General features: G+C 45.7%; 1 protein-coding gene across 1 annotated transcript in view; it reads left to right on the plus strand.

The window, feature by feature from the left end:
• CHTF18 (chromosome transmission fidelity factor 18) overlaps positions 1–26,182 on the plus strand; it is a 45,291-nt gene that overhangs the window by 12,620 nt on the left and 6,489 nt on the right. The window contains exons 8-18 of the mRNA XM_029576042.1: positions 1,591–1,806; positions 1,928–2,025; positions 2,399–2,522; positions 4,272–4,426; positions 4,878–4,971; positions 6,053–6,151; positions 6,427–6,557; positions 12,272–12,419; positions 13,444–13,668; positions 15,419–15,568; positions 22,626–22,756. Of these exons, the coding sequence (XP_029431902.1) occupies positions 1,591–1,806; positions 1,928–2,025; positions 2,399–2,522; positions 4,272–4,426; positions 4,878–4,971; positions 6,053–6,151; positions 6,427–6,557; positions 12,272–12,419; positions 13,444–13,668; positions 15,419–15,568; positions 22,626–22,756 (1,571 nt within the window). The remainder of the gene's footprint in view (positions 1–1,590; positions 1,807–1,927; positions 2,026–2,398; positions 2,523–4,271; positions 4,427–4,877; positions 4,972–6,052; positions 6,152–6,426; positions 6,558–12,271; positions 12,420–13,443; positions 13,669–15,418; positions 15,569–22,625; positions 22,757–26,182) is intronic.

A 26,182-nucleotide genomic window follows, 5' to 3' on the forward strand; every position in this document is an offset into this window, starting at 1 on the left:
TTGAGGTGCTGCTCCATAACCTGAGTGGCAGCTGCAGTCCCCTCAGTATTTCTCTGTCTCCAGCAGATGGAGACAGAGTGCACAGACTTCTCCCATGACAGCATTGCCACAGTGTAAAGGTGATGCAGCACAGAGAGAGACCAGTGAACTCTGGTCTTCGGCAGGTTTTAGGAGTCACTAGTGGTGCAGCAGGATTTCTTGGAGAAGTCATTGATTCTGTTTTGGGCCAGGCCTCTGGTGCATCCAGAAGAGCGATCCTGTTAAACAGGGGTTCTCAAACCCAGAGGAGACTTCGGCGGGTCTGGGGTGGGAAAGAGTGGTGGTATCTACTGGGAAAACATATTTTGGACAAGAGATCCTGCAGGTTTTGCCATAGGCACTCTAAGAGAATCCTCCTGGTCCTCTCCCTCCTTCCTCACCTGCTTGACTTTAGCAGCTTCAAAAAAAAAGAGAGAAGCATAGCTGAGCGGCAGGTCGGTGGAAACTGCAGATTGGTTTGTGGCAGGTTGCCTGGTTTCAGGCTAAGTGATTGCTTTGGGGGGGACTTCAGGATTCTGTGGAGATGAGCAAGGGGATGTTTGGTCCTGTGATGGACAAGACCGGGCGTGGCCACCGCCATGGGGCCTGCGGCTGTAGGAGGTCTGCATCAGCCCTAGGGCCTCTCTGCTTCCGTGTCGTCTTGCCAAAGAGATTCTAAGGGGGGGGGGGGGTGACAGCTGCCCCTCTGCTTTGGGGGAGTCTTCTGGGGCTGAACCCCTGCTGGGGATCGAGCAGGAAGAGGCCTCTGATGCTGTGGTTTTGATGGGAGCACTGGGCATTGTAGGCCATGTTTTCGTGGGTGCTTCAGCTTTTTGGCAGCAGCAACTGAGTTCTGAAATGGGATTTGAGATCCTCCAAAACTTGCATCCATGGGGGGCCCTTTGAACCAGGTTTTCTTGGGTTAGGTTAGCTACTCTGAAGAATTTTCCCCAGAGTTGTGTGTTTTGTTTTTAGATTCTGTGCACTTCCAAGCTTCCTGCTGGTGACCTGGCTCTGCACTAGCGTTCCAGGAGGAGGGCTCTGCGGAGCTTCCTTTGCTGGACTAGGAAGAACCTGAGAGCCAGGTGGATTCAGCAAGCTGTACATCTATGGAGGGAGGAGGAGGTGGCCTCTGAGAGAGGGAATGATACGGTTATTGGTCTCTTTCATAAAGATGAGGTTGTGCCATGTTGTGTTATGCGTGGCTCAGATATCTGTCTCGCATATATTTCACGAGATCAGGTCTCCCCTTCTCTGTGTAATTTGCTGTCTTTTCCCTTCATTTGTTGTTTGTGTTTTAACCCTTGGACCAGAAAGGTAGTGAGAGGAGGATTTTCTCTCATCACGTGTTGGAAGTCGTGGTGGTTCGGTGCTTTCTCACAGGGATACTGAGTTCCCTCTGTGCTGCACTGCTTATACATAGTGCTGGTGATGTCACAGGAGAAGTCTGTGCCCTCTGTCTCCATCTGCTGGTAGGGGGATGTAACCTGCCTGAGTGGTCTGGACGTTTCTTCATAAAACAACTGACAGGGGCGTTAATGCTCTCTGTTGCTTTCTTTCTTTTGTGTCCAGTACACGAACCGCTGCCTTCTGAAATGGCTGAAGCTGTGGGATCCTGTGGTGTTTGGGAAGGAAAAGACAGCAAGGAAACTGAAGCCAAGCACGGAAACTGGCCCCCCCTTAAAACACCAGCAAAAGGAGCAGCAGGGCAAATGGAAGAGCAAAGAGCAGATCACAGAGGAGATACTGGAGGCTGAACTGGATCAGCACAAGAGACCCAAATATAAGGTCAGATGAGCAGCCAGAGCTTTTGACTTTCAGTTGCCTGGAAAGACCCCAGTCCTTGCCTGTTAGCTGTGTCCTCAGCTCCTCGTATGATTAATGCTGTCTGACTTTCTGCTTGCTGCAGGTTGCTTTGCTGTGTGGACCACCTGGGCTTGGCAAGACCACGTTAGCTCATGTTATTGCAAAGCATGCTGGGTACAACGTGGTGGAAATGAATGCCAGGTGAATCGATGTTCACTTTAAGAAGTTTCTCACATCTTAAATGCTGGAAGGCCCTTAATCAGTTCTTGGAATCCCCTGGGCAGGTTCACGTCATGTGAGATCTGTCTCTTGCATTGGCTATTAATATATAAAGTAGTAGAAATACATTGTTTCTGCCTCAGAAAGCTATAGAGATAACCTCTATATCATGTGGATGACAGGACTCTCAGCTGAGCATCCACAGCTGCCAGGTTAAGTAGGTGTTTAAAATAAATGTTCTCAACAGTGGAGAAAATCTATACGTGGTCCTTAAAGGGACAGTGCTAAAGAGCCAGTTCACTTGGGCTGCACTCGTATTGCATACAGTTCTGAGCAATCCTTTGTTCTGTTACAGCGATGATCGAAGCCCTGATGTCTTCAAGACGCGGATTGAAGCTGCAACTCAGATGAAGTCTGTTCTGGGAGTGCATGAGCAGCCCAACTGCCTAATCATAGATGAAATAGACGGAGCCCCCACTGTAAGTCCCTGCACTGCTGATATTCTGAACAATTCCAAGCCCCTTATGATTTACAGGAACATAAGAACATGCCATTCTGGGTCAGACCCAAGGCCCAGCAAGCCCAGTATCCTGTGTCCAACAGTGGCCAATCCAGGTCACAAGTACCTGGCAGGATCCCAAGGGGTAGAGATATTCCAAGCAGCTTATCCCAAGAACAAGCAGTGGATTTCTGCAGCTCCACCAAAATAATGGTTTATGGACTTTTCTTCTAAGAACTTGTCCAAAACTTTTTTTTAAATGCAGCTCCACTAATATCTTTCACCACATCCTCTGGCAATGAATTCCAGAGCTTAATTATGCACTGAGTGTAAAAATATTTTCTTATTAGTTTTAAATGTATTATCCAGTAACTTCCTGGTGTGTCCCCTGGTCTTTGTACTTTTCGAAAGAGTAAACAACTAATTAACATTTACTCATTCCATTCCACTCATTATTTTACAGACCTCTATCATATCCCCACTCAGTTGTCTCTTCTCCAAGCCGAAGAGTCCTAACCTCTTTAGCCTTTCCTCATAGGGGAGCTGTTCCATCCCCTTTATCATCTTGGTCGTCCTTCTCTCTACCTTTTCTAATTCTGCTATATTTTTTGAGATGTGGTGACCAGAACTGCACCCAATACTCAAGATGAGGCTGCACCATGGAGGATACAGAAGCATTAGGATATTATCAGTTTTATTCTCCGCTCCTTTCCTAATAATCCCCAGCTTTCTATTTGCTTTCTTGGCTGCTGCTGCGCACTGAGCAGAGGATTTCACTGCATTATCAATGCTGACACCTGGATCCTTTTCCTGAGTGGTGACTCCCAATGTGGAACCTCACATTGTGCAGCTATAATTTGGGTTTCTCTTCCCTAAATGCATCACTTTGCACTTGTGCACATTACATTTCGTTTTCCATTTGCATGCCCAGTCTCCCAGTGTTGCAAGGTCCTCTTGCAATTTCTAACTGTGATTTGATAACTTTCAATCATTTTGTGTCATTGGCAAATTTGATCACCACTTATTGTTACCATTTCTGGATTATTTATAAATATAATAAAAAGCAGTGTTCCCACAACAGATCCTTGGGGGTCTCCACTATTCCCCTTTTCCCCATTGGTAACATTTACCTTTTAGCCCTACTCTCTGTTTTCTTTTAACCAGTTGGCAAACCACAACAGGACACTGCCCCCTATCCCATGACTTTCTAATTTCCTAAGAAGTCTCTCATGAGGGACTTTGCTTTCTGGAAATCCAGATGCACTATATCAGCCAGCTCACCTTGATCCATATGTTTTACATCCTCAAAACAAAAAGTAGCAAATTTGTGAGGCAAGACTTCCCTTGGCTAAATCCATGTTTTCTTTGTCCCGATAAACTATGCTTATCTATATGTTCAGCAGGATGACTGGTATCTCTCCAGGGACCTATTGTGAAGTAACACAGTCATGCAAGCCAAAAATTGTATTCACACTATATCTGTGATAGACTCTTCTGCCGACTTGATGTGGAAAACAGCACGGATTGCTCTTCATAGTTTGCAGTTTTCTACATTTTTAAGTGGAAGTGAGACCTTCCCTTTTGTCTCTTTAAGTGAGGCAGAGTAGATTTGTGATCTACAGAAGTTACAGTTGGCAGATTCAGCAGTAGGTGGCTAGGCCTGCCTTGGTTTTACTAGAAGACAATGTCTTATCTCTAACAAACGCTTGTGTTCCTGCCTGTCTCCCAGGTCGCTATTAACATGCTGCTGAGTTTAGTGAACCGCAAGAACTGCAGAGAAACTGAGCCAGGGACTGAAGCCGAAGGAGGTGGCAGTGGTGCCAAGAAGAAAAAGAAGGAAGGCGGGCTTTTACTGCGGCCAATCGTCTGCATTTGCAATGACCAGTTAGTGTGTTTGTTTCACTTTGGTGGGGTGTGGTCGGGGGAGGATGCAGCTCAGAGAAATGATGACAGAAAAGGACCAAATGATCCGACTCGTCTGCCCAGCAAGCTTATGCCAGTATCAGCTGCACTGTGCAGGTTACCCCCACGCTCCCTACAGAATTATGTCCAGTACTTTGACGAATGCCAGAGTGAGGCTGCCCTCCACCCAACTCATGCGGGCAAGGAAGTTCCTGAGCTGGAATGAGATCCTGGTCCTTCAGGAGCATTGCTCCAATATCCTCTCACCCAGTGCTTTGTATTATTGGTGTTTTATTTTTTTAATGCTTGGATTTGTTCAAGATGATGTGTAGACTAAAGCATTTAACTACAGCGAAGTGATTAATGTTTTACGAAGCCCTGCTACTTTTCTCCCTTGCAATTTTCTCTTACTTTATGTGCATGTCTTAAATAGGTTTGTTCCAGCACTAAGGCAGCTGAGGCAGCAGGCGTTCCTACTGCGTTTTCCACAGACACTGCCATCTAGGCTGGTGCAAAGGTTATATGAGGTCAGTGTATGTTGGCCAATACAGAAATGGGACTTTTGAGCATCCCTTTCTATAAAAATGAGTTTATTTATAAATAGTTAATTCCAATACAGTTGGACTGAGATTTGATTTACTTGTACTACTGCAGATTTCTTTTTTTGTTCATCTAGCATTTAAGACTATGCTCATTTCTCAGAGCTAATACCATATCCCAGGTATAGAACTGCTGAGTCTGAGTAATGAGTAGAGGAAATGCACAAAAGTATAAACACTTTGTCATACACTGTGCTACATTTAAGCAGATCATCATGAATCCTAGACCTGCGCAGGTTGCAGTGCTGCTGCTTTTGCTTGCTCATCTTTCAGAGCCCAAACTCAAGGTCATTTGCATTCAGTTACAATAGGTAGGTCCTGCCCCTGAGGGTTTACAGTCTGTTCCTGTGGCCAGACAGGATAAAGTGACGGCATCAATGGCAGAAGTGGGATTTGAATTCTGGTTCTCAGCCCAGTGCTCTTACCATTTGGCTCCTCTCCTGTAGTTCTAGAACGCGCCCGAGGATCTCCTGCCGCTGTAGTTCTAGAACGCGCCCGAGGATCTCCCGCCGCTGTAGTTCTAGAACGCGCCCGAGGATCTCCCGCCGCTGTAGTTCTAGAACGCGCCCGAGGATCTCCCGCCGCTGTAGTTCTAGAACGCGCCCGAGGATCTCCCGCCGCTGTAGTTCTAGAACACGCCCGAGGATCTCCCGCCGCTGTAGTTCTAGAACGCGCCCGAGGATCTCCCGCCGCTGTAGTTCTAGAACACGCCCGAGGGTCTGCCGCCGCTGTAGTTCTAGAACGCGCCCGAGGATCTCCCGCCGCTGTAGTTCTAGAACGCGCCCGAGGGTCTGCCGCCGCTGTAGTTCTAGAACGCGCCCGAGGATCTGCCGCCGCTGTACTTTGTTTCCAGTGACTATAAAATGAATTTGTTTTGACAAATATATTTTATTTCTTTTATGCATTTCTGTATCATAAATCAACTTTCCCTGTACGTACCCAGATCAGTCCAGACTGAATAAACATAAAAACTGTGTGATGACATAGTGGTGCCCCTGTTTTCCTCCAGATTTCTACCAGAAAAGGTATGAAAGCAGAGACTGGTGCCCTCATGGCTCTGTGTGAGAAAACGGAAAATGATATCAGATCGTGTTTAAACACTTTGCAGGTACGCTAACCCTCATTAGCTGTAGTATTTCTCTCTTGCTAGTCCACTGGTGCTCTGCTTCAGGCCTCAGTTTAATAAGACATGAGGTAAAAATGTTTCCCGAACCTCAGCGCACACTAAAAAAAAAAAAGTTCCAGTGTGTAGTAAGCTAATGATATGTTTGCGTGCATTAAAGTTGTGGCCTGAAATTTATATGCACAGAAGTTTGCTGGGCTCTCACCTTACTGTGATTTTCTTTCTTTTTTTTTTTTTTTTTTTTGTGTGTGTGGTTGAAGTTCTTGCATGGTCGAGGCAAAATGGAGCTGAATATGAGGATGGTGCAGACAATGAGCATCGGTGTAAAGGACCAGAACAAGGGGCTTTTCTCTGTCTGGCAGGAAATCTTCCAGCTCCCTAAAATGCAGAGGTAAACAGCAGCTCCAGAAATAGAAATGTTACCCTGCTTATATCCATTTGATGTCCTGAATTTTAAGCATTTGATTAGTTCTACATCTAAGGGATCCTGAGCCTGACTGAGAATTGTCAATATCTGCAAAAGCACATTTTTGTTTAGTTTTTAGTTTATTATTTGATTATTCACATTTCTTACAATCACAGACCAACGCGATGCACGAACAATGTTTAATAACTAGCAATGAAATAAACTAATTGTAAAATCATAACACAAAACAAGCAGTAAAACAAATAAAAAACAAAGTATGAACAGTAAAAACCCAGAATAAAGTACAAAAACACATGGCGAAACTACAGTGTACTTAAAACATGACCAAATACAATTTAGAGTAATGAAAGCAGTAAAAAGGGTATTAAAAGCAGATGCATAAAATAATAGAAGTAAAAAGCATAAAGATGTCCCCTTTCCTGATCAGTCCAGACAAGTGGGTTTTGCCTCCCGGAGTCAGAGAAACAAAACTTTGAGGCGCTGCTACATAATAGAGAGACAACCAACCACAAGAGAAGCGGAGAACAAGATACACCAACAAGGAAGTCCAAATAATATAGGAGTGAGTCATCAGCAGGCACAAGAGCCGGAATATAGTGGCCGAGAAGCTTTACTCTCTCAGTATAGTCGTCAGGCAGACATATCTTGTAGATATATACAGTAGCAAAATAGTTGTGATTGAGCTATTAGGCCCCCGACATGGCCGTGTGTCACCTTGGCTGCTTGGGGAGGGTCGGAACAGGAGATCAATGACTCACTCTGTTTGTTTTCTCCAGGGCAGTTATAAGGCAAATCTAAACAAACATACAAGAAAGGTTGATGACATAAGGGCAAGACCCCACAGAGAAACAAAAGCAAAAAATTAAACTTTGAATCAGAAGTTGGGAAAATTGTAATGTAAACATTTAAAGAGAGTATTTCTTCCAGGTTCCTTTATAAATAAAGGTACTAACACCATGGGAATGCACAAAATAGGGAGTGTCCGGTATTGCGGGAAAATAGACAGAGGAGCTGCATGAAGAGATGAGAAAGAAGGAACAGTGAGAAGGATACAAAAGAAAATTCTTTTTGTAGAACAGGATACAAAGTCTCAAAGGCGCCGTGCAGGATCCCTTCGGCTGCATCAGGGGCCCATAGTTTCAGATCGAGAGGATCACTTTTGTCTCGTGGCGGCTGAGCCTGGAAGGTTATTCGGAGCAGGTTATCTCCACGTTTCTCCAGGCTCCTCGTCCTGCCACTTGGGTGTATATTCGGGTCTGGAGGGCGTTTGAGACTTGGTGACTTCAGAGACAGGCGGATCCCCTGTCGGTGGCGCTTCCTCTCTTCTGGGAATTTGTGCAGCAGGGCTTGTCCCAAGGGTCTCGCCTATAGTACCATTCGCTTTGGACTCTCCTAGGGGCAAATGGCGATTGGAGATTCTTGGCCTCGTGTCCAGATGTGGTTCGTTTCTTAATAAGTCAAGCATTTGTGACTTACGGTGCGGAAGTTGTGCCCAGTTTGGAGCCTTAATTTGGTCTTTTGTGGGGCTCTGTTTGAGCTTTTGAGGAGAGCAACGCTGAAGGCTTTGACTCTGAAGGCAGTGTTCCTGGTGGCCTTCTGTTCGGCCAGACAGGTTTCGGCGTTTCAGGCTCTGTCTTGCAAGAAGCCCTTTCTGTGACGGGTTTCCTTATGGACGGTTCCCCTCTTTTTCATCTAAGGTGTCCTCCTTTCATGTTAATCAATCGTTAGACCACACCAGAAAAGCTGGAAGATCTAAGGATTCCCCTAGGGGCAGGGAGCTGCATCTTTTGGATGTGAGGAAAACTCTGTTGCGTTATCTGGAGCTGTCCAATAGTTCTGGTGCTCCGATCACCTTTTTGTCCTCTGAGGCCGCCATTTCCTGTTGGGTGAAAGTGGCTATTTGCACGGCCTATGTTTGTAAGGGCCGTCAGGTTCCAGCGGGGCTGAAGGTGCCCTCCACAAGATCGCGAGCCTCTTCCTGGGCAGAATGTCGCTGTCGCCTCAGGAGATTTGTAGGGCTGCGGTGTGGTCCTCGCATGCTCTCACCAGACATGACCACATGGACGCGAGGGCGCAGGAAGAAGCGTTCTTTGGTGAAGAGTTCTGCGTGCTGGTCTTTCGGGTTCCCATCCAGTCTTAGAGGTGCTTTGGTGCATCCCACTTGTCTGGACTGATCTGGGAATGTTCAGGAAAGTAAAATTGGTTCTTGCCTGCTAATTTTCCTTCCTATAATACCACAGATTAGTCCAGAGTCCCAACCCATCACTGCCGAAAGAATGTTTTTTGCCAACTTGTGGTTCAGGTCGGTTTGCCTTTCAGGGTATTTGGGCAGTTGATCATTGTTTGGGTTTCTCAGATTTAGTTTTTGGGAGGGTTTTGGGGGTTTCCAACCCTATAGTTTTCCCTTTTATTTATTTATTTATTTATTTATTTACTTACTTACTTACTTACTTCTATTTACCGACATTCGTGAAGCACATCATGCCGGTTTACAAAGAACTCAGGCGGGAAATACAATGAAACAATATAACAATATAACAATATAACAATAACACATTAATAACAGAACCAAAAATCTGAATACAACGAGAACCAAAGGATCAATGATAACGGGGGGAGGAAGGGGGAGGGAGCAATGGAGGAGGATAGGCAGGGGGCAGGTTATGGGGAGGGAGGGAGGGTATTCACTAGGATATAGTTTATTTAAGGGGAAACTGGAGGTGCAAAAGAGAGAGAGGTGTACTCGGGGAGATGATAACGGCCAGGAGGCCGTTATCATCTCCCCGAGTACACCTCTCCCCGTTATCAGCCTGAGAGAGGTGTACCTCTCCCCGAGTACACCTCTCCCCGTTATCAGCCTGAGAGAGGGGTTTTGTGGTTACATCTTGGCTTGGGTACAGGTCAATACGGAGGTCACTGCAGGTGGCACTCTCTGTATGTAGCAGTGCCTCATAGCTTTGTTTCTCTGACTCCATTTGCTGGTGAGGAGGCAAAACTCACTTGTCTGGATTGATCTGTGGTATTACAGGAACGAAAATTAGCAGGTAAGAACCTGTTTTCCTATTTATCAAATCTCCAGATGAATGGGCATTCCTGAACATGCCCAGGTCAGTCCAGACAAGTGGGTTTTATTCATCCCTACCAGCAGATGGAGGCAGAGGACAAAACTTTGGGCACTGCCAAATATCCGAGAGCGCCACCTGCACCCAAGCCAAGATAATTTAACAGGGTGATAACCACCAACCACACTAAACATCGAAACGCTAGAACACGATAACAATCTCAACAGATCTTTGGAACCATCTTCGTACGAGCCCAAAGGCTCAGCAGCAGATCCCAAGGGTGGGCCTCTGGACTGATCTGTGGTATTACAGGAACGGAAAAGAAGCAACTTTCCTTTCCTGAAGATACCCAGATCAGTCCCGACAAGTGGGATGTAGCAAAGCCCCCCCATACCGGGTGGGAACCCGAAAGACCCGCTGGAAGAATGCTCTGAAAAGAAGCCGCCTCTGGGGCGCGCACATCTAAACAGTAAGGCTTGGTGACAGTGTGAAGCGAAGCCCAGACCGCCGTCTGACACACCTCCTGGTGGCACAGCAGCTGACCCTCGGCCCAAGGCGCCACCTGAGCGCGAGTAGAAGGAGCCTTAAGCACCACCGGCAGGAAACAGTCTCCTGCAACCAGCGAGCCCAAGAAGCCTTCTCTCCCTTTTTAGGACCCCCGAAGAGCACAAATAAATGAGCAGAGCGCCGGAAAGAGTTGGTGACTTTCGAATAACGCAAGAGGGCGCGCCGCACGTCCAAAAGATGGAGATTCCTGCCCCTAGGAGGGATCACGAGACCAGTCCGGAAATCCTGGCAACTCCACCGTCTGATTCACAGGAAAGGCAGGAACGAAGGCAGATTTGTCGGGCGAGATTCGCAGAAAGGGATCACGGCAAGAAAGAGTTTGCAATTCCGAGATCTGTCTAGCCGGGCAAATGCCGTTTTCACATGCGTTAAGGCAATCTCGCTCTCCCGCGCTCGCCCTCGTGCGCTCTCCCGCGCGCTCGCCCTCGTGCGCTCTCCCGCGCTCTCGCCCTCGTGCGCTCTCCCGCGCTCTCGCCCTCGTGCGCGCTCTCGCCCTCGCGCGCTCTCCCGCGCTCTCGCCCTCGCGCGCTCTCTCTCCCCCCAGTGGTGAAATGAGCACTTTACAGGTAGGAAAATGCAATTCTGTAGGTATTAACTTTCACAATTTGTGGTTACGCACTTTGCAGTAATACCTATGCAAAGCACTAACATAGCCTAATTATCGCAGTGTGCGCTATTACCATAAAACACGCCCCTTTTCCTATCACATGTGATAGTTACAGCAGATTCATAAATCTAGGCCCTAGAAGACTATTTAAATAAATCGATCTTTTTAAGCATAGAAATAAAATAGCAACTTGTCACTTTTTCACACAGATTTGGTTGAATTTAATTTGAAATGTAAAAGTTTTATTAGTCATTCATTTCTCTTTTTTACTGTGATCTTCCAAATATGAGAGCGAGACGTGCGCTGGAAGCGGCGAGATGTGCGTCCCTGGCCTGCTGGCGTTTAAGCTGAGCAAATGTCAGCTTACTGCAGTGTGGGGGCCCCCCAGGCACGAATTCTTCACCTCCTGTAACTTACAGGAATATTTAATCCATGCGTACGAACCTTCGCTTTCAGCTTGTATTTTATTGCCCCCGGGAATTTCAGTATTTGCTTCAACAAAAATATTTACCTAGAAAAATGACGTCATTTCTCCTGATTTTATTTTTGTTGCAGTAAATACTGAAACGTTCCTAGGAAAAATCAAATTAAAGAAGTGAAGGTGAAGGTCCCAGCTCATTCTGCTCCGCCCTGACGGAGGGACAGATTGTTTCTCCAATAAAAGCTCTCAAGTACAGCATTGTTTGACTTTTATTTCTGCTTCTCAATTCAATCTTAATCTCTCTTCCAATATAAGTGATCCTGACTGTTGTTTCCCACTAAGTAAAACTAAGACGTTAGTAAAGGTGTTGTGCAGAGAGAAGGGAGAGACCCCCACATTAACAGGGGCGTCTCGGGCCTTTTGCTTCTTCATTCAGGGGTCTGCACTTTAACGGGCCTAGTTGTGCCTCTCTCTGCCTCTTGAACCCTGGGCATTTCTAATGCCTGTGTTTAACCCTGAAGTGGCCAGGCTGGGCCCCCTCAGCCGAAGCTTGTTGGTCTTGCACTAGGAGTGAGCACCTGTTAGTCGGGGTCTGGCTGCCTCCCTGATTCACAGCCCAGCATTGTGCAGCAACAGCTCATACCCTAGTACATTTATTTCCCCTTGCATTTACATATACAGCAGCTTTACACCTGAGCGGTACTGATAGTCGGCCCTGCTTACTGCCAGTGTCTGACTGTCTGACTGTCTGTCTGGTGTCCCCCTTGATGGATGGCACCTTTTTAAAGTGTGCACGAGCTGGGAACATTTTACGCTAGCCTGACCAGTGGATCAGAAATGGAAAATTGCATGGATTGTTTTCACGTAAATATTTTAATTTATTAAAGACCTGTAAACTGCTTTTCATCCCAGGGTAACTTTAAAAAAAAAAAAATCCAATACTTTTACTAAGGCAAATAAAAGTAAAGGGCTTCGATTGCAATCTGTGGCGACGGACTTTTGTCTCTTCCTTCATCATCAGGAAGCGGATTGGTCAGGACCTGTTGCTGCCAAATCAGTTTGTGGCAGGAAGCGAGCCCGCGGGGACCCCTCTGAGTGCTGCGTCGCAGAGGTTCCATCGCATTCTGCACGTGACGGCCTCCACGGGGGAGCACGAGAAACTCACCCAGGTACTGCGCAGCCTTTGCCTGTTCGGGAGCACCCTGCCGCTTTGAAAGGATTCTCTGGAGGAAGCTCAGTTAAGATTTAAACAAACAAACATGGATACCTTACTTGCTTTGTAGATACAGTTTAATAGAAAACACAAAGGGGGGGCTATTTGAGGATTTCTTAGTTGTGTGTAACTTCAGTGCACCTAAATGTTAATGAAACCTTTCCGCAATGCTAATCGCATGTATTAACCGTGTCTGCTGCCTTTACAGCGTTGCTGTGCCTTTAGTGTTCAAGAGCCTATGTGAGGGAGGTCATTTCATGGCATTGCAGGGTGACGAGGGGGGTAATTTTCAGAGTCTCAACATTGCTGCAGAGACCGCGGTTACTTCTTACCCTGGGTCTTTCCACTGATTTTCAAAGTGAAAACTTCACATTCTTTCACGTTCAAAATTGCTGCAGGGGCAAAATATACAGACATGTGCGTCTCATTTATCCTGCAGATAACCTTTGCATGAGAAATAATGCTTTGTAGATTTGAAAATACCATCTACGGGCATTCTCTTCCTCTCTAAATCTAAATACACCCACAGGAACACCAGCAGCTAATGTGGCTAAAAGTCCACTCATTCCAGAGCCCTGCGGGTGCTTTTAGTCAGTTTAAGAACAGAAGCTCTTCAGGCAGCCCTTTTACCAGGGCAAATCAGTAATTACCTGGCAAATTGCTTTGAAAATTGCCCTCCCCACGTATAATCTGGTGCAGGGATGGCCAGCTCCAGTCCTCGACACCACGGAGGCCTGGTTTTCAGGATGCCCACAATGAATATGCAGATCTAGCTCATGCATATTCATTGTGGACATCCTGAACACCCAGGCCTCTTTGTGGCTCTTGAGGACTGGGGCCGGCTACCCCTGATCCTAATGATGAGAGCCAGTGTGTGTGTGTGCAGGACGGTCCAGCTGTGAGAGATCAGGAGCTTAGCTGGACGAATAGGATAAATTGTCATTGCTTCTCACGTGTTGACGCGTCTCCATTCTTCTCAGGGTCTGTATGACAATTTCCTGAACATGAAGGTGAAGGATGCAAGTCTTGGCACAGTGTGCCTGGCCCTGGACTGGTTGGAGTTCTCCGACCTCGTGAACGAGGTGGTCATGCATGGGCAGAACTTCCAGCTGATGCGGTATCTGCCCTTCCTGCCTGTCGCCTTCCACTTGCTCTTCGCAGCCTCTAGCGTGCCCAGGATCTCCTACCCCAACAGCCATTTCGAGGTGGGTGAAGTACTGCACGGGGAAAGAAAGAAATTGTATAAGGTGTTTTCCAATGACTGATCTGAGAGGGGGGGGGACAATCATATTTTTGAAATTCAAAGCTTATTTAAAGAGAAGCTATTGCTTTGGGTATATTTTTTGTTGTTGTTTTGAAAGATGGGGTAGAAATCGAAGAATAAAATGGCCACGTGGTTTTCATGCGATCACAAAGGATCATGTCATTCTTTCACAATTCTTTCAGATGTAGCCAGAAGTATCCTGTGCTCATTTATACCATTGGAGCAGAGAGCCAATGACTTCTTTGTTATAAAAATAATAATAATAAAAAAGGAACTTGTAGCAGAATCCCACTGTTAACAATAAATTTCGGGTTTGGCATCCTTGGTCTGGCTCGGCCCGAACTTGGCAGGGGATTGATAGCCAGGGGTCTGGTTCCCTCGGTCCCGCTGAGGCCCTCTCTCCCTGGGTCCGGACGCTGACTAGGCGCAGGGAAGTGTGGCTTTTATTCTCTCTGGGATGGACTGTCTCTTTAAAAGACAAGAATTCGGAGAGGGTTTGGGAGGGACAGCGATCCTGCAAGCAACCGGGCTTGTTTGAAGCCAGAGGAAGGGGGAGAGGAGCCGCCGAGGCGCTAGTGAGGTGACCGGGAGGAGAGCTGGTCAGTGGGTCGGCAGCGAGTGCACAGGAAGTCTCGGCTTGCTGCAGGAGGAAGCTCCCGGTGGTCTGAGGTGGTGAGCAGGCCTCTTCCAGCGACGTGGGAGCAGTGGCGAGCAGCAGACGGCTTTGGGGAAGGGAAAGGATTTATCGCCGGCGAGAGATTGGGAGGGCAGCGGAGAGGCTGGGAATGAGTTTGTGGAGGAGGACTCCATGGATCCTGGTCCATGTTTGTAGCTTGGTACCCCTGCAAGCTTCTCTCTGCTTTTGTTCTGCGGGTCTTGAAGCTTGACCTGTGATATTGCAGAGTATTAGCAATACTTTCCTGTCTGATCAGCAGAGGCCTGCAGCTTTGTCATCCTGTGCCAGCTCTGTGCTCAGAGACCTTTGGTATAAAAATCCACATAATCCCAGTCGTTGCTTTATGGGGGGGGGGAGGGGGGATACTCCGTAGGCCCTGCAGTCCATGGTCACAGAGATAGGTTGCATCTCTCTTTGAACACCTTTTGCAAGGCATCAGGGGCTCTTATCCCAGTGCCAGAGGGACGGTGAGAAGGAATAAAGTAATTGTGTGCGAGGAAAAGATGAACTCCCTGTACATATTTTTTTCCTTATGTATCTGTTTTTCACCCTCCCCTAGTTATTTAGTTATTAATCCGTTACTACGTTTATGTTACACACTGTTCCTTGTAAAAGCTTTGCCTATATATATTTTGGTTGTAAGTTATCTGTAAACCGGCACGATGTGCAAACGGTTGTCGGTATATAAAACTAAATAAATAAATAAAATAAAAATAAAATAAATAAACTCAACTGAAAACTTGGGCTCTTCCATATGGACAGGCAGTGCACTCTAAGCTTATGTTTGTAACTGTGCATTTTATCATTGGAATATACATAAAATACTCCTGATTGGATAGGGAGACATTGAACAATTCAAGGCGCCTTTATATGAATTGCAGTACCGCAGACAAAACTAAGCCACTTCTTTAGAAAACGAATGTGTAACAGTAAGGGGGGGTATTGTGTACTCCGGTGTTGGCAGTGAGAGTTTGGGTCTAGTGTGCATTAATGAGTTTACTGTCATTTGCAACAGGCCCAGACAAAGCTGAATCAGATGCAGAACCTTCTAAACTCCATGGTCTGTGAGATAAATCCCTCCATCCGAAGCCGCGTGGGCCCGCGGGCTCTGGTCCTGGAGACGCTCTGCCTTCTGCTTGATGTAATCTCCCCAAAGCTTAGACCTGTGAGTAAGAAAGATCTGCGCTCTGGCTGTGCCACGGACATTGGATAAGTTTATATTGTAAGTGTTTAAATGCCTATCGCATACTTGCATCGCACAAACAAATCTCAGCTAGGGAAACGAGTTATGTTAATGGGCAGCTTTGTCGTGTGTTTGTCAAAATATCAATCTCACTCGACGCTGAAAAGGCGTTCGACCGGGTGTCTCCTGGCCCTTTTTATTAGCAGTTTTGGAAACTGCTGGTCCTCCGGCTCGTTTCGTTGCCTGGATACGGGCTTTGTATGAGGGGCCACGAGCCCGTTTGAACATCAATGGACGGCTCTCCCCCTTTTTTTTTTTTTTTTGATGATATGAGGGGCACCCAGCAGGGCTGCTCTCTGTCTCCCCTGCTCTTCGACCTGGCCAGTGAACCCCTGGCTGCTGCTATTAGGACAGCATCCCCATCTCTCTGGGTTCGTTTTTGGGGGCAGGACTCATAAAATCTCTTTCTAGACGGACAATGTTTTAATATTTATGACTTCCCTTAAGACCTCTGGGCGGACTCTTCTTACTCTCTTGGGGGGTTTGGTTCTTTGGCTGAGTACAAAATGAATTTTGACAATCTTTAGGTGCCGGATTGGGTAATTATTACTACCGATGCCAGTCTGTCTGGTTGGGGAGCAGTTTGTCAGCAGCGGTCTACTCAGGGCAGCTGTTTCGCGACAAAAGCTTTGTGGTCTATTAATCGCTTAGAGACCAGGGCGATATGTTTAGCTTTACTTGCATTTCTGCCATTGCTGCAAGGTTGGTTGGAAAGGGTCCTGTCAGACAATGCGATGACAGTAGCCTACATCAATCGGCAGGGAGAGGAACCAAGAGTTGACAGTTGCTCAGGAGCTGATTCTTTGGGCGGAGCAGAACCTGGAGCAGATAGCGGCGTTACACATCACAGGAATAGAAAACGTCCAAGCAGATTTTCTGAGTCGCAGGTTATTAGATCCGAGGGAGTGGGAGCTGCCCGAGACAGTTATGCAGTTCATCTGTGAGAGGTGGGGCTGCCCTCATGTGGATTTAATGGCGACTTGTCTCAGTGCAAAGGCGGCTCAGTTTTTCAGTTGGAAAAGGGAGCACGGGGCCAAGGGAGTTGACGTGTTGGTACTACCTTGGCCTCAGGAAGGGTCTGCTTTACGTGTTTCCTCCCTGGCCTCTAGTAGGCAAGGTGTTGCATTGGATAGACACACATCTGGGCGAAGTGGTGTGGGTGGCCCAAGAGTTGCCACGTCGGCCTTGGTTTGTGGATCTGGTCAACTTAGCCATGGATGGTCCGTTACGCTTCTCCCCCCTCTGTCGGGTCGTCTTCAGCAGGGGCCAAAGTTTTCAGACCAGGTTGCTCACTTTTGTCTAGAGGCTTGGCTTTTGAGAGGCGGCGTTTGAGACAGGGGCTATCCAGAAGCAGTTATTGTCTGTCTAGCCTGAAGGAGCGTGGCATCTACTTCTCTATCGTATGTAAGGGTCTGGAAGGTTTTTGTATCCTGGTGTATCGCTAACGGCATGCGAGCATTATAATCTTCAGTGTCACAGATATTGTCTTTTCTTCAGGAGGGTTTAGTCAAGGGCTTGGCTTTCAACTCTTGGGGTCCAGGTTGGGTGCTCTGACTTGTCTGAGGGGTAGACAGTTGTTCTCTATCTTCTCATCCTGATGTAGTTCGGTTTTTTCGAGGGGCTAAGAGTTTGCACCACCAGTTAGGAGAGTTTGTCTGTCATGGAATCTTAATCTCATTCTCAGAAGTTTGTGTGAGGCACCTTTGAACCTCTTCGGAGAGTGGTGCTTAAGGATTTGACCCTTAAGGTCGTTTTTCTGGTGGCTATTTGTTCAGCCAGGAGAATCTCTGAATTGCAGGATTTGTCTTTCTGTAATCTGTTACTGCAGATTTCGGATTCAGGGGTGTCCTTGCAGATAGTACCCTTGGTTGTGAATCAGTCGATGGAACTTATGGCTTTTCCGGAGATAGAGTCTTCTGTTCCTCATCCGAGGGAACTTAAGCTTTTAGACTTATGCAGAGCTCTGTTGAGGTATCTCAAGGTTATGAATGATTTCAGGAGGTTGTATCATCTCTTTGTTTTGTGGAGTGGTTCTAAGAAAGGTTCTCAGGCTTCCAAGGCTGCTAATGTGAGGTGGCTCAAGGAGGCCATTGGACCTATGTGCATTACGAAGGGACGTTCGGTTCTGGAGGGTTTGAGAGCTCATTCTGTGTGATGTCAGGCGGCTTCATGGGCAGAGGCTCAGCTTGTTTCACCGTAGGAGATTTGCAGAACAGCGACTTGGAAGTCATTGCATTCTTTCACAAGGCACTATCACTTAGATGTAGGAGATCCGGAATCCCGGTCGTTTGGCGAGAGTGTTTTGCGAGCGGGACTCTCCAGATACATCCCCGGAGTATGGACTGATCTGGGTACGCACGGGGAAAGGAAAATTGGTTTTACCTGCTAATTTTCATTCCTGTAGTATCACTGATCAGTTCAGAACCCGCCTGATCTGTGGAGGTGGAGAGAGATCTGCTCTGCTGAGTTCTTTTTATTGGTAGGGAATGCAGACTTGTTGAAAAGGTTTTGTAAATTTGTTGAATTTGATGCTGTTTTTACAATTATTTTTTGTGCTTGGGTACAGGTCAATACTGAGGAACTGCAGGTGGCACAAGTGATTAGTAAAACTCTCTCTGTCTCCGTCTGCTGGCAGGAAAGCAAAACCCAGGAGTCTGGACTGATGTGTGGTAGTACAGGAACGAAAATTAGCAGGTAAGAACCACTTTTCCTTTATCCCTTCATGGCCTGATTCTTGCAATGTCTTTAGCCTGGGACGTTTGTGATTTATTTCTCTATTTGTGCTCTCCTGTCGGACCTTTCTCCATTTCAGCAAGATCCATTTTGCACAGCGTTAAACCTGTGGTGCTTGACTCGCTCAGTACCATCCTTCATGCCCTAGTTTCTTCCTCATTTTCATTTGAACCTGATGGTTTCTCTTCCAGCTTTTGCGGAAGAATAAGTTCATCACTTCTTGCATGTTTGAGTTCAGCTTAGGGATCTAAAGGTGACATTTTTCAGGCAGGTTGATGGGCTGTTTTCATTATATGATGGTCCTTTGCAAAGAGAGGCAATCCTAAAGTCCTCTTTGGCTCACTGGATCAAGGAGATGATCTCTTCAGCTTGTTAAAGGGCCTGCAGGTTCCTAAGTCACTTCATTTATTTATTTAAAATCTTTTCTATACCGTCGCTAAGTCATATACCATCGCAATGGTTTACATGTAAAGGCTTCCTTGTGAGCAGAGTTGATATGGTTACTCCAGAGGATATTTGTATGGTGGCTTCTTGGTTGTGTCTGCATTCCTTCACTAAGCATTACAGGGTGGATGTAAATGCTAAAGAAGAGGTGCAGTGCACCTCAAGTGATTAGAGTACTTTATTTGAGAAATGCTAAAGAAGATACATATTTCTAGACAAGCGTTCTCAGGACAGTACTGTTGTCTTCCCACTTATGTTAAATTGAGCTTGGGTAATTCCCACCCATCTGGGCTTGTCTAGCAGGATGATAAGGAAGGAGAAGTGTAGATTTACCCGTTAATTTCCTTTCTTTGGATCCTACTAGACCAGTCCAGGATCCGCCTGGGAATTCAGTGGATACTTGTTGCTTGTCTTTGGCAGTTTTCAGGTTTTGCAGTAGAATGGAGTATGTTTCCTCTCTTTATTGGGGAGGACCTGAAGCTTATATTAAATCCCTGTTCCCTCTTCTTTCTAGTTGGTTTGTGAAGAAAGAACTCTTCATTGGAAAGTTTGTCCTGTTATATTGTAAGAGTTTTTTGTTAGGGTTTTTTTTTCAACGCCCTTGGTTTGTCCTAAGTCTCTGGCTAGTGATGGTGTGGTACCACCTCTAATATCAGCAATGATGTCTCTGAGAGGGAAAAAAGGTTGTGCTGTCTGCTTCTGCTAGCAGGGTGGCATAAATCCGTGCAGCAGGATTCAAAGAAAGGAAATGTACAGGTAAATCTAAACGTTCTCCTTTTTAATAAGTAAAACCACCAGGCTAGCGCATATTCAGAATCCCATTGAGTATAAAGACTTACGCTCGTCTGTGCTGTATGTAACTTGAAGTGGTCCCATTTTTTAAGTTATTCTTCAGCTGTATTGATATGCGTACCTATCGAGGGCGAGGAGCATTCATCTACAATCGTTGGGCAATGTAGGAGCTCTGAATACTTCCCTGGAGGCTGATTTCATACTTGCCCTTTTTAGGACATCTTTTCTTCTGGAAATCACTAGAATCTTTTTTTTTTTTTTCTCCCCTCTTTCTGTTTTGATCCTGTGTGACTGTGAATTATTTTTTCACTACTAAAACTGCTTGGGTTATTTTTGTTTCAGCGGTACTAAAGATTTAATTGTACTGGCTGCAGGGTAACAGTTGCATACATGCCTGTTTTCGCAAGAAACACAATGCATCCCTTTGTGGTTCTCTGCTTTTAAAGTGCTGCAGTTACCTTATAAGGCCCTTTCTCCTAATGGTGAAGCTCGGCTTACCTCCTGCATCTTCACATGCAGACAGGGCTGAGTGTGATGTCGCTTCCAGCTGCGGTGTCCAGAAATACTGCATTTGTCCTAAAGCGAGGACTGTATCTCAGAGAGTACTAAAATTGTGAGGGGCTATGAGGAACCAGGTCGGCCTGGACTTGTGGAACTCCGCCCCGCTGGACATTAGGTCAGAGGAATGTATGAGGTGGTCTGAGGGTGACAAAATCCCACTGGTGTGAAAGGGAGTCGGGAATGGTGGATTAGAAGGTGGGCTTGTGGCAGTGGAGAACGGGGTCATGGGGGGTGTACGTCCCTAATACTGGGGATTAATGTAGGTACATGGTGACCCTCCTAGCAGTACTGGGGAGTATTGAAGTAGGAGTGACACTCTGGATTTAAAAAAAATAAAATGTAATATAAAATAAGAATCTTTGCCTTCGCAGAGAATGCTGTTTACAGAAGTTGTTTGGGGCACAGAGGGAGATAATTTCAGCGCTGGCCCACCCTGAATGTACGTTCTAGGATGCGTGAACAGTGCGGCATTTCATGCCCGTTTATGCTGCCCCCTGTCAAGCACACATTTACGTTCCCAGTCCGCCTCCTGTTCACATCCCCCTTATAGATGATGATTTGCAGACCCTGGGCACCCGATACCCGGCATTACAGCATGGAAATAAAAGTCCCATTTCTCATTCACTTTAATCTAGCAGCTCCTGCAGCCTCGCCTGCGCAGGGCACAGTCATTGCTCATAATCAGCTTCAGGCCACTCTCTCTTCTCTGGGAAATTGGAAATGGTTAGGATCAGAGAGCAAGCATTTCAGAACATCATCTGGGTGCAGAGAAATTTAGTGGCATAATTTGTTTTTCTGGTTTTGTTTTTGCTTTTTCCAGGAATGTTTTTCTGTTTAAAAATAGCCGAGTTTACCCATAGCGCTGGTGTTCGTGGTTTGCTGATCTCTAGCTTGAAGTATCAAGCAAGGAGCCGGAGGTAGAATATGAGAGCTGCTCAATGAAAGCTCGCCTCTTGCACATCTGGAGTACAGATTGCCCCCTGTCCAGAGGTGTCTGTTTTGGCCCCTCTTTCGGTCGCATTGACGTGTGGTTTTTTTTTGTTTTTTACGGTATTTAGCGTAACCCCTGCAAAGCTGGCTGGTATTTAATGTGCCAATCGTAATTCTAAATTAGTAATATTGCGATTGCTTGCATCCGCCTTCCCGGACATAAAGCGTTCCTTGCGTTCGCATTGTGACATTTCACAGGAAGCTGCCAGGTGAAGAAATCTCTTGGGGAAATTATTTAACCATTCCTGAGTTTTGAACTTGCATTCCAATGCACATTTCCAACCCATCTTCCCACCTGAAATCAACCCTAACGCTAGCAAAAGGCCAGGATCATCCTACAGTCTCTCCATAGACACTGGGTTATTTGATAGCTCTACTTATTAAAAAAGAAAATGTGCTAGTCCTATCTGTGTTGGCTTCCTGATGAGAGTGGGACGAGGAGGACTGGATGGCCTTGGAGGGGGAGTATAAATGAGTTGGTGGTGACAGGAAATAGCTTTTTGTAATTGTGACTCTGGATGCATGGTGGCGGATGGCTGCTTGTGTATCTGTATAAGTGTCACTTAAAGGTAATGAGGTTGCAGGGCCTTTCTCTATAGCGAGTGTGGCTGTCTTTCATGAATAAATTAATTATTAAGGGTAATTGCGTCTTTAAGAAAAGTCTTCTTTATGACCTATTTTTGTATTTTGAAGCAAATCCCGTAGTGTGGTGATGGGTGCGATGGCATTAACGGGAGATCATACCCTCTCAGTAATGTCCTAGCTTGTGGAGAAGCTCGGCTTGGAAAGGAGAGGAAATTTGCAATCAGAGTTGAGCTACATTAAAGGCACTCGAGACGCCACTTTGCATTTCCTGATTCTCTGCAAAATTGGATGCAGCTGGCATTTACTTGAAATAATGCCTTCGTTTTACAGAGTAATTTCATCCAAACGCCAAGCACTTGCAGGGGCACCCGTGCACCACCTCCAGGGTGCATGGCTATACCAAGTATAGCATTGCTCCCCCCGTTACAACGCGGGGCAAATGGGGACACGAGAGGGGCAGAGGTGGAGTCTGAAGCCACAATTCTTGCGTTCTAGCTCTGTGTTCTATGTGGGGAGGAATGAAGAAGGGGAAATATGATGTTCATGAGAGCAATTTAGGGAGAATCTTAGTCTTCTTATCTTACAGAGTTGTCGATTGGAAGAGGAGGAAATCTGTTAAAAGCTCCCTTGTACCTGAGAGAGACTTTTCTGGCCATGGTTTACAGCAGACGCTTCGTGGTTGCTAATTCTATGCCGCTAGTTCCTTTAGGGTGACTGGCACTTGACTAGATTACAGCACGATGTGTGGCTTTTGTTTTGCCTGTAGTGTGTGCATGAGTTTGTGGTGCGATTGAGCAGGAAGTCTCTCTCCCCCCTTCAGCATAGATTGAGACTTGTCCAGGGCTCACTGTCTCGTTGCTTGGTGCTCCCTCAGGTGAACATTCAGCTGTACAGCCTCAAAGAGAAGCAGCAGCTTGCTGACCTGATCAACACTATGCTGTCCTACAACCTCACATACCACCAGGAGCGAACGCCTGATGGCCAGTATGTGTACAAGCTGGACCCGTAAGTACTTCTGCCGAGGGGAAGTAGTGCTCCTTTCTCCTTGGGAATAGGCAGCTTTTGCTTCCCATGACTACCCGTTGACTATCTGGTACCTTCTAACAAGAGACAGGACATTGTTTGGAGGATTCTTGGGATAAAGCATCTACTGAGCATTGAGTGTACTTTATTAAGGGCAGAGCACAAAATGGGAACTTTCTCTTATGGTTGGTCTCCCCTTTTGCTTTTTAATACCAGTTGCACGTCTCTTTTTTTTTTTTTCTGTTGATCTTGAGATTGCAGCTGTGGAATAACCCTATCAGGCCAGGCAGGTGTGCAATGAAATAAAAATGTTGCTGTATGTGTTTTACTAAGTGTGACTTTTCTTTTTATGCATATATAATTACTTTATGAAACAGTGAAAATAACATGCAGTGCTCAGGAATCTCTCTATAGAAGGCAAGAACAATTTGTTACACGAATGGGTCTCAGCTCTGGTCCCACTCGGACCTGTCTGGTTTTCAGAAGATCTGCAATGAATATGCATGACTATATATATCTGTAGATTTTTCTATACTGACATTCGTTTAGTAACATCACATTGGTTCACATTTAACATAAGGACAGCAATAGTGCTTTACATAAGAAATTGCCATGCTGGGTCAGACCAAGGGTCCATCAAGCCCAGCATCCTGTTTCCAACAGAGGCCAAACCAGGCCACAAGAACCTGGCAATTACCCAAACACTAAGAAGATCCCATGCTACTGATGCAATTAATAGCAGTGGCTATTCCCTAAGTAAACTTGATTAATAGCATACATATGATAGTATTAGATAAATAGCATAATAAGACAGCAAGCTAAGCATAATAAAGCAGCTAGTTAATACATGTTAAATCAGGAACAATTGGAGAACTTAGTTAAACCATAACACACTAAAATATACAAAATAAATAAAATAGGATTATTTAAACAGCCAATAACATATAATAAATATTGCAAGATAAAATACAGCTTGCAAACGTGGTAAAAATTGAAGATATGTAGTGTAGCATGGAGATATGTAATGTAGCATATTTATTTATTTAGAATTTTTATATACCGACATTCTCGATACACATATCAAATCAGGTTGGTTTCCATTGAACAAAACAGTCGTGGTTAAGGCATTACATTAAACAGAGTTTCTGAACATAAGAACGTAAATATTAAATAGACATCAATAACACGTCAGTGTTCAAAAGACGTAAGAAAACAAAAATATCTACAATAAATAGTAAAATAAATTGAGTGTAGCAGGTAACAGAGTATATATATATATATATATATATATAGGGGTAGATTTTCAAATAGCGCGATTTGGCGTACTTTTGTTGGCGCATCAGGCGCAAACAAAAGTACGCTGGATTTTAGTAGATACGCGCGTAGCCGCTAAAATCCGGGATCGGCGCGCGCAAGGCTATCGATGCCGTGTAGCCGGTGCGTGCCGAGCTACTTGACTACTATGTCCCTGAAGGTCTCATCTATATACCTCTCTGTCTGCCTCAGCTCCTCCAGGTCTGCCACTCTAGCCTCCAGAGATCGGACTCGTTCTCTGAGAGCCAGGAGCTCTTTGCATCGCATGCACATGTACAACTTCTCACCGGTGGGTAAAAAATCGTACATGTGACACTCGATGCAAAAGACTGGGAGGCCCCCCTCTTGCTGCTGGACTGCTGCCTTCATCTGAAATTTGTTCAGTTCCTAGTTAAGTTTTAGGTTGCTATGGGAGTAGGAATGTGTCTAATTAGCATCCTTTAAATGTATTAGTGAATTCACTATGTGTCTGGTAGTGGCCTACAGGGGAATGATCAAACTCTCAATAAGGTGTGGGGAATTGTGAAGTTTAATTTATAGGCAGGTGCCACTTTCACATGGATGAGAGGGGTGGGAAGGTTGGGAAATGCAAGCACACCTTACTGACTGTTAAAAGCACAAACACACTAATAATATACCCCCATAGTTTACTTCTCCGCAGAACTTACTGATTCCTTTCAGCCACCAGCAAGGTGATCCTCTCCTCTGTGCCCTCACTTCCCACGGATTCATGGAGAAGTTCCTTTTGGACATTTGTGTAGGACAGGATACCCAAACTCAATCATGTAGATTGACCCAGTATGGCTTATCTTATGTTCTTCTTACCAAATTAGTTAAGTATCTGATTCTAATTAGCCAATTCATTATTGTCCATGGCAGGGTAGGGCAGACCAGTCCAGACAAGTGAGTGAAGTCCCCCTGCCAGCGAATGGAGACAGAAAAAAAGCTCAAAGCTGACTTTACTGCCCTTATAGGAGTCTGCTGCGGCCGCTAGCTCTGTGTATTGGGCCAATAATGGAAAAGGCACGAGAACGATTTCTTTCGGTGAAGGTATAACTAGGGTTGAATCATTAGCAGGTTGCAAAGCTCGAATGGGTTGATACAAAGACAAAAGGTTATCTAGATAAGAAGGCCCATCACTTTCACGTGTTTTGTAGACCAACAATAACATTTAAAATTGTTTTCTTTGCTGTAGTGTAAATGAGCAAGGACTGAGGAAAGATGTTTCCCTCATTTATTACGTTTGCTTAAACGGCAGCAGCATTTGTACTGCCTGTATTCGATATTTACAAGGCCAACTAACAGAATTTCCGCAGTCAACTGCAGTTAAGAGAGGCTTGAATTTAAATCTTAAAATCATTCTTAGGTAGGAAATTACTTCAGTAGCATCATAATCGGTTAATGATAGCCCTGATTGCAGTAATCTTCACAAATGTGGGTCTCTGATCCCTTATCAATCAGTCTAAAACCCCAACTTTCAGACCAAGTCCACAATAGGAATGAAGATAATTGTGAAATGTTAGGCCTGAACGTGTAGAGGGAGGTGGAGGGTAGGAAGCCCACGTTGCCTGGGTCTTCTGAAAATTTAAACCCATTTTGGCTGGAAGACATCCAAACTTAAATTTGTTGTAAACATTGACTGATTGATGACAAAGTTGATGGTATAACCATGCCTGATGAGAGAAACCGGTTGGATGTGGTCTGTAAGTTTTTATAGAACGGTGCATATTTATCCATTCCCTGAGCCATGAAATGGTGCAAGCACGGATCCTCGAGGGATGCCAGCCAGCACCTTGCGGACTCCTGCTACGCTCCCCTAACTTGAAACTGGCAATGCAACAGAAATGATGCAAACCAGTGATAAATCTGACCCCCAATAAAACCTATAGCTTTAATCTGCTCAACAGTGAGCAATGACCGTATATCTTACTGGCACCACCTTTTCCAGGTGCATGTCACCTGCTTGCCCTCTGAGCCTGTCGGAGTTGCAGAGGGTGTATGCTGCTTCTTTAATAAGCTCAGATGGGTGCACTGCAGATAAAATAACTGCATTCTGTGGCCAGGCAGCCCTGAGGACATTTTTATCTTGGATTG

This window comes from Rhinatrema bivittatum, chromosome 14, assembly GCF_901001135.1.
Source record: "Rhinatrema bivittatum chromosome 14, aRhiBiv1.1, whole genome shotgun sequence".
In the NCBI taxonomy this organism is placed as follows: Eukaryota; Metazoa; Chordata; class Amphibia; order Gymnophiona; family Rhinatrematidae; genus Rhinatrema; species Rhinatrema bivittatum.